We start from the raw sequence: 9,028 nt of genomic DNA, 5'->3' as shown, positions 1-9,028 counted from the left end.
CTTGAAGTGACAATATTTGTATAATCCTACAAACCGTTTCGTATATTTCTGTTTAGGCTTGAGTACTGTATATCATTCTGGGCTACTAACTCACCAAAGAGGCATCTGCAGTACTTTTCAATCTACAGTATATTCTTAGCCCATTGTCAAGAGGTTCAGTGTGACATATAGTACACAAGAAGTAGTGCAAAAAAATAAAAAATAAATCATTGAAACATGTTATTTCAATTGCATTTATTTGCATGCTATGCTAATGTTTGCAATTACATTTATGTATAAACTTTTTAGATTTTGCAATTGGTCTTCTTAGCCTTCTGCAAAACAAAATAATAGAGCATTATTAGAAAAATATGAACATTTTAATTAAACACAAACCAAATGTGATGATGTTTCCCATTATAAAATTTAGTAGAGGAGCTATGGTAAGTATCTAACTCTTTCCATAGCAAGTTCACCAAGGGTTTGAGTGTGTCAATGAAAGGGAAAACTACCAGGAACTTTTCACCCATTGCAGTGTTTGTGGTGAGAGTACTGCCAGCTCTTAAATTACTTGATAACTTGGATAATACAGTCCCAATGGTTCCCGTTGACCATATTACAGTGCTCACATTGTATAAAAATGAGTCTGTTATTCTAAAATTGGAATTATGGCTGTTTTCTTGTGCTCACTGGCGGTAGCATTCCCAAAGACATTGTTAGAGCACATTTTTAGATTCAGGAAAATGACTTTTTTTTATACCCATTTTATGACAGTGAAATGTTTAATTTTACAGTAAGTTGGTAATAATTATAGACAAAATTCAAGGTGTTAGGGGAGCAGAAAGCTTTAGCCCTCTTCTGCTCCCTGAACACGCCTTTAATTTTGTCTGTAATGATTACCAGCTTACTATTAAATTAAACAACACAACTTGAAGTAAAGAATTTTTTGACCTTTTTTAAACCATAATTTTAGTTGTTTATAGTCCCAGAACAGCTGATTTGTAAATTGCATATTAGCATTTGCTGTGATATAAAAAAAAATCTATAAAACTTAAAAAAAGGAATTAAAGTGACTCTGTACCCACAATCTGACCACCCCAAACCGCTTGTACCTTCAGATAGCTGCTTTTAATCCAAAATCTGTCCTGGGGTCCGCTCGACAGGTGATATTTATTATTATTATTAGTTATTGTTCTAAGAAACAACTTTTAAACTTGCAGACCTGTGCCAAACTGACGTGGCCTAGAGTGACTATGCATTAGGCTGGCACAACCTCTTTGTCCCTCCTCCCTGCCCTCTTCATCATTAGAAATGCCCCAGGAAGGTATTCTCCTGTTCATCAGCTGTGTGAACACTGCACATGGCCTGGATCGTAAGGCACCTGTGCAGTGTTCACTGCAGAGGAATAGTAAAAATCCTGCCAGTGGCATTCCTAATGATTAAGAGGGTGGGGAGGAGGGACGGAGGGGTGGTGCAAGGTTAGGGCACAGATACTCTAGGCCACGGCAGTTTGACACAGGGCTGCAAGTTTAAAAGTTGTTTTTTTAGGACAGTAACTGCATCACCTGCCGAACAGACCCCAGGACAGATCTTGGATTAAAAGCAGCTATGTGATGGTACAAGTGGTTTGGGGGCGGGGGTGGGGACAGATTGTGGGTACAGAGTAACTTTAAATATTCCAGATTTTCTATGTATACACCAGAAAGAAGTATCACTTACTGTGGTCGCTGTGTCCTCCTTTGTTTGGTTTTGCACCACTTTGATGTGTGTGGTTTTCTACATGTGGAGATCGAGTTCCATCACTTTGATGTGTGTGGTTTTCCACATGTGGAGCTCCTGTAGGATGACTCCCGCCACCGGGACCTTTCACATGTCGTTTGGGTCTAGGTCTAGGATCCTAAAATAGAGGTTACCAGAAACTTCTGTAACTCAAAGTATCTTTAGCAATCACACTCTTCTTCATTTACAGTTTATCAGTAATATGTGTTACTTAATCTACAAAATATTCTCTTCTAAAAATGAAAACACCACCTATATCATAGGTATATACATAATAAGTAAATAAGTAATTTCCTTATAACAGGTTGCATTTTTTATTATTATTGTTTCTTAAATTTTTTTGGTTCTTGGAAAGCTGGCAAACAACCAATGTTGCTGCCCTTCCTTCTCACACATGGGTTATGATTCACCTTTCCTAAAGTCCTGAATATGTAATCTGCTTTACTATGTAGTAATTAAAACATAGGTATGTGAATGCAATTTGTATAACTTTAATATTTATTAATTATTGCACAATTTACCGGATGACCTCCATGACCCTCATGATTCTCATGACTCTCATGGCTCTCAGAACTTTCTGGATGAGAAGGTCCAGAAGAATTACCGTGTGGGGGTAATCCAGTTACATTGTGATGTTCTTCTGCTATAAATGACAATTAAGAGAAATGTATAGTTCATAAACATACAGTTTTACATTTTCTGAATAATTCAAGCACTTCAAGCCCCATTTTCTAAATATATTTAGCATCTTACAGTATATACAAAATGAAGAGGAGGTAAATAATTTTAAAATACTACCATAACAATAATAGGGGAGTACCTAATTCAGGGTTGGCGATGGTTGCATAAAACTGAAACTACATTTGAATGATGTATAAAAATATTTGTTGTTGTTGCATAAAAATAAAAATAGTACAAATCAATGAATAAAGAGATTTAAAAAGCACCTTCTGAGTGATTTCTGGAAGAATTATCATGTGGTGGCAGTCCAGTCACATTGGCTGGTGGATGTGCAGGGTGTTCACCAAATGGACCTGTGACAAACAGCATTTTTTTTATTGTCATATAATGAATGTATATATGAAACATATTTCTGTATAATGCATTCTTAATTCATAAACATGTCTTAGCTTATGTTCACACACCGTTCTTTTTCAGTAAAGAGCAGATGCTGATTCGCTGATTGCAATGGAATCAGCTTCTGTTCTTTACTGCAGGGGCGGCAATGTATTGCAGAGCGCTGGTCAATGAACAATGTCTGGAAATAATAGCTGTTCACACAATGTAATGTGCAGTGGCGGCACTTGAAGTGAATGGTTAATTGATTTGCGGGCACATTCGATGGTGCCTGTAAGTCAGTTGTAAAAAAAGAACGTTCCTGCAGCCAATACAGAAGGTTTTTTTTGTAAATACATTCATTTAGCAAATATTCAATATTGTTTTTAAATATTTGTCTATGTTGTTATATAGGATGAAATGAAAATACCTTCTAGATGATGTGGGGGAGGTGGAGGACCTCCAGGTTTGGGGCCTTTGGGCTGTTTGTCAGCGTGTCTGCGGTGTCTTGGTTGGCCAGGAGGAGGTGGTGGTCTGGAGGAATCATCATGTGGGGCTCCTGTTACATTGTGAGGTCCTTCTGTTATGAATAATTTAGAAAATGTAAAAATAATTTTATTTTCTGAATTATTTAAGTGCTTCCTGTAAATATATTTGGCATTTTATTGTATATACACAATAAACAGGAGGTAGAGAAGTCAACTATATGCTGACAATACAACAATCACTAAGTTCAGCCAAAATAAATGCAATGGAGTGCTCATTCAAGAGTCTCCATTGATACATCGCCCCCTATAAAATTTAAATATGTAAAAAAAGGGGTCCATGGAGCCTCGGTTGCGAGTCTCAAAACACAGGAATAGCCAGATATCCCTCCAAGGAAGGAAACCTGTTGCCAAGGTGTGCCTCCTAGTGGGGAGATCACCAAATCACCCTGATACGTAGCCCCTTAAGTCCCAGTCAGTTGCAAGTATTGGGACATAAATAGCGGAATATCAGGGTAGCCCCTTTTGCGTCAAAGTCTAACTCAGTTGCATTGCAACATGACAAGGGAATTACCATAATACTTTATAGATAGAAAACAATTGAGAATAAAAGCTAACCGATGGAAACGATCTACAATATTACTATAAGTGAGAGCAATATCGGTGGAAGTGCTGCGACTACTTGCAGACACTGTTGTGTCTTCACAACCCCCTTAAACCCGTCTCTGCAATACCTGATTCTATAAAAGAGGGAATTTTATGGAGAAGCAAAAACTTTTACTCAAACTACTAAAATTACCTTCTGATCAATAAGATGGATCTCAGAATTAAATAATTAAAATGTATGGCAAAATTATTACGAAGCACTGGCAACTTGAATAGTAAATGCTCCCTATGGGGTAAATTAAATTACTTGGAATGCACACAACGCTGTTGTATTTTTTTTTTAGTGTTTTTTTTTAACCACTGAAATTATAATTGGTAAACAACTCTAAAAGGCAATAGCCCAGATTTATCAAAGTGTGTATAATAGAAACTCGTTTATTAGTTTTCAGCACTAATAAAATGAAAGCTGAGATATGATTGGTTGCTGTGCGTAGTTTATGCCACTTTCTGGTGTATACACTTTGACAAATATGGACCAATGTTTCAAGTGAATAAATAGGAAATACATTCCAACTGGGGCTGTATGTGCTAAGCTTTACTGATCTTTTTTTTTTTTTTTTTTTTTCTGCTCTCATTTTCTCTTCTTTGTTAATGTGGCTGGCGGCAGCTATTAGGATTTGTGCTGGTTACACCAAGCTATATTTGAATAATGTTTATATATTTGAATATTGTTTTTAAATATTTGTCCATGTTGTTGCATAGGAATAACATTTGTACAAGAATAAAAAGATTTAAAAAGCACCTTCTGGATGAGGTCTGGAAGAGTTATCACGTGGTGGTTGTCCTGTTTCACCGGGTGGTGGACGTGAAGGCTGTGGACCAGATGGACCTGCAAAAAAACAACAATTTTTAAAAAGGTTTGTATATCATAGTAAATATTTTTATGTGTTTTACAGGTTAAAATTTTAGAGACACATAAAACATATTTATGGAAAACACAATTACTAAACTAAATGTTTATAATACATAATGAAAAGACACAAAAAAATTATGAAAAACACCTGCAGGTGATTGTATAATAAACAAAGATAGCATAATTACATTATATAGATGTAATAGATGTAATATACTGTACATAATTCAGATACTGTACATTTTACTTGGCTTTGCCCCAAATTGTCCTGGTACTTTCAAAGCATTAAATATAGTGACTTGTTATAATATACCTTACAAGCCAAACACCTGTATAGTATGGTCAGATATAGAATTTATTGGTCAACCTAATGCTACCAAAATGGCCAGATGACTAAGTGCATTGAACTAGAGGTCTCCTTAGGCCAGATCAATTCAAACCTAGATAGTGCTTATGAATATGTTGTCCTATAAAAAAACAAACAAACACATTTTAATTAATATTTTGATTCTTTCATTTAATTTTCTATTGCCTTTTTCCTCATTGTTCCCTTATTTTCCCTTTGAAGAATGGGGCTGGGAGAAACTATTAGGGTCAAAGATGAATAAATAAAACTATAAAAAAAAAAAAACATAAACATTGTTTTTAAATATTTGTCTGTGTTGAATGAAAAATGAATAAAGATAATAATAAAAAAAATGGACCTTCTGGATGAGCTGATGGAGGTGGGCCTCTAGCTACTGGGGGAGGTGGGCCTCCAGCTGGTGGGCTTCCAGGTTTTGGGCCATTGGGTGGTCTTCCAACTTCTCTGCGATGTCTTGGTTGGCCAGATGGAGGTGGTTTGGAAGAATCATCATGTGGGGGAGATCCTGTTACACCCTGATGATCATCTGCATGAACATTGCCTTCAGGTGGTAGAAGTGAAGGTTTTGGACCTCCAGGGGGTGGGGGTTTTCCTGTAATAAATAAATAAATAAAAAATACATATGACTTACCAACATATTGCATGGTATAGATTTTTTCAGAATAATACATGTAGGTCATACCTTTTACTTTTAAATGGGAAGATACAAATTGATAAGACATGGCATTGTCAACTAGGGGCGTAGCTAGGATTTACAGGGCCCCATAGCAAAAAATTATTATACGCTCTGCGATGTGGCCAAAAAAAAATCTCCTGTGGTCAGAGGCAGAATCCTGGCTGCAGCCACAAGAGTGACTGGCAGAGCAGAGAGTCAATGGCTGCTTGCTCTGTCAGTCCACTGTTTTTTACTATAAGGGCCCAGTAGGAGCCCTTATGGTTAAATACATAGGTGCAGGAGCAGACTACCTTTTGCTTAACCCCTTATGTACTACAGTGTGTAAGTGACCCAGAGTTCAGAAGACAATGAGATATCTGCTTTACTGCTGGTGCACTGATAACCCATGACCTCTGCAGGACCTCCGGAGAACAGAGGTCAGAGGTTATTGGAGCAGTAAAGCAGAGAACTCCTTGTCCTTTGCATATTAACCCTTTTTGTGTTACAGCATGTAAGTAAACATTGGGTCACTTACACACTGCAGTACATAAGGGGTTAAGCAGAGGACATAGGATGGCTCTTACCTTCCCCCGGGGCCCCCCTGCTGCACGTGCCCCATAGCAGCTGCCTACCCTGCCTCTATGGTAGCTACACCACTGTTGTCAACCTTTCTAAACAAAGCTAATAATCAACAAATGCAGGTGTTTGTGTAACAAGGCAAACACATTTACATATTGTTATACGCTGTTGTCATGTAATACGAACATACATTGTGACCCATGTACTTCAGTAGGTGGTGTATTACATCTTATGTATGACCAGCTGGTAAAATCTACTAACTAGATCTTTCTGTGTAATGTTATCGTTTTGAGACATTTCCCTGTATATTTAGAAAACCATTTACACAAAGTAATGGCGCAGTGAGAGAATATATAAAATGTGTCTCAGCTTAGACTAAACAGTACGCAAATGCACCAGAGTTTTAAAAGTGTCTCGAGATGTTTAAAAATCTGGTGAAATTTTTAGTAAAATTTTGGTGCATTTGAGCCATTTTTCCCCTTTTCTTCTTTTTTTTTTTTTTTTTACATTTGTTCAGCTGTCTAAATGGTTGATTTAAAAAAAAAAATAAAAAAAATTCTGGAGTACACCTTTAAATATTATAGCGAGCCAAATAAGGTTCAGGAGGAAAGTATTTTAATAAGAAAATGAGCACAACAAAGGTGAACACTCAAGGTTATTGGGGAAAGATCAGAAGCAACATGAGAAAATATTACTTTACTAAAAGAGTAAGGGCCCTATTACACGGAACAATTATTGTGCGAAAAAATCGATATAACGTTTGAATTTAAACGATAATTGTTCTGTGTAATTTCAGGCAAATCGTTTGTACATCATTGATCGTTGATTTAGATCTGAACCTAAAATTATCGTTAATCGTTCGCTAATCCTTCGCTGTAATTCCACATTTGTTCGCTCAAGTTCCGCATTTTTTTCACTAATTGTTCAGTGTAGTTGTACATTGTCCATTGTTTTGCTGGGATCAAAAGGAATAAACGATCATACTAACGATTGCAATAACGATGGTAGTAACGATCATATCTAACGATTATCGTTCTGTGTAATATGGTGAATGATTTCAGGTTGACGATAAACAATCTCATTTGCAATCGTTTATCGTTAGTCGTTAATCGTTAAAAATCGCTCCGTGTAATAGGACCCTAAGAGTCATTAATGGTTGGAACAAACTTCCAGCAGATGTGGCTGGTAAATATACAGTAAGTGAACACAAACCTGCCTGGGATAATATATAACATATACTAGCTAGTAAATAATATAAAGGTAGAGAAGATGTCTTTCTGCTGACAATCGTCCATGTTTCATTCATACATTCTACAAGTAGAAGGATTCTTACCAGAAGGAGCAGCAAATGCTTGGACCACTAGCGCTATGAGGATGAGGTACTTCATGTCTGCTGATGGCTTCTTAGCTCTGCAAGGAACAGAGCTGTCTGGAATGAAGACAGAATCTCACCCTGTATTTATGGTTCTTCTTCAGATCCTCCCCTTGTAAATAAAAGTTTTCTGATAGGTAGGTACAGGTGAGCAGGATAGCATGAGTCTGCAAAAATTACTTCAGTGAAAGGAATAAATGGTCTTGTGAGTGTAATATTATCCCATGATGTAAGCCTAAACAACGTCACACTATTCATGTTCACTTCTGCATCTATGCAGCAAGGTATCAAATTGCAAATTCATGAAAACCAATTGTTCTTGATACTTTTTTTGTCAGGTGATCTATAACACTACTCAGCATATGACCAGTCTGTCAAACGTCTTTCTATAATACCTGTAACTTTTTTTTTATCTTACCTTAGTGCAACTAGTGTAAAATTCTTAATTTTAATAGCGTGTTTCAGTAATAGGTTGCATACTGTATTATTATACTGTCAGTATGTAAATCCTGTATGTAAAGATCTTTGACATACTGTTTTGCATGTACAGCATAGTATGTATCTCCTGTAAAACAGACAAGTGAAACATATGCAAGAGTATAAATGTATCAGCAGCTCCATGGAATGAAAGGGAATAATAATAATAATAATAATAATAATAATAATAATACAACTACTACTAGTCATATGTACTGTGTGTGTATATATACATATATATATATATATATATATATATTTTTTTTTTTATTATTATTATTATTTTTTTTTTTTTTTTGGGGGGGGGAATCAGACAATGCATTACGCAAATGCAGAATTGTTGTCATTTTATAATCATTTACTATTGAACCATATATCTTTATAAAAATAACCTTATCACACAGCACCAGCATGGGTTTATGAGGAATCGGTCCTTTCAGAATAATTTGATCAGCTTGTATGAGGAGGTCAGTTATAGACTGGACCTGGATGAGGCAGTGAACAATGTTTCTATAACTAAACTTTCCATTTCATTCGATACTGTGACACATGAAAGGTTGGTCTATGAAATGAGGTTGCTGGGGCTAGGGGAAAATATATGTAAGTCGATAAGTAGTTGGATGAGTGATAGAAAACAGAGGGTGGTCATTGATGGTCATACTCTGATTAGAAAACAGTTACTATTGGGTACCACAGGGGTCAGTATTGGACCCACTTCTTTGTAATATGTTTATAACATTGTAGAGGGGCTACAGAGTAGAAT

General features: G+C 36.2%; 1 protein-coding gene across 2 annotated transcripts; it reads right to left on the bottom strand.

Annotated features, from left to right (window-relative positions):
• Positions 1-219: 219 nt before the first annotated feature.
• LOC138798520 (basic salivary proline-rich protein 1-like) lies at positions 220-7,860 on the bottom strand. Of its 2 annotated transcripts, none has more exons than XM_069979027.1 (8): positions 7,750-7,860; positions 5,523-5,774; positions 4,708-4,794; positions 3,245-3,394; positions 2,706-2,792; positions 2,280-2,401; positions 1,699-1,876; positions 220-314 (listed from the first exon to the last, which is right to left on the bottom strand). In XM_069979027.1, the coding sequence occupies exons 1-8, from the start codon at positions 7,802-7,804 to the stop codon at positions 307-309; spliced, it is 939 nt and encodes a 312-aa protein (XP_069835128.1). In that variant the 5' UTR covers positions 7,805-7,860; the 3' UTR covers positions 220-306. The 2 variants fall into 2 exon arrangements, with proteins under 2 accessions (XP_069835128.1, XP_069835129.1); XM_069979028.1 differs by having other exon boundaries at positions 2,280-2,398.
• Between the last annotated feature and the right edge of the window lie 1,168 nt (positions 7,861-9,028).

This window comes from Dendropsophus ebraccatus, chromosome 8 (genome assembly GCF_027789765.1).
Source record: "Dendropsophus ebraccatus isolate aDenEbr1 chromosome 8, aDenEbr1.pat, whole genome shotgun sequence".
In the NCBI taxonomy this organism is placed as follows: domain Eukaryota; kingdom Metazoa; phylum Chordata; class Amphibia; order Anura; family Hylidae; genus Dendropsophus; species Dendropsophus ebraccatus.
The sequence above is the reverse complement of the archived record's forward strand: the minus strand, read 5'-3'. Positions and strand labels throughout refer to the sequence as shown.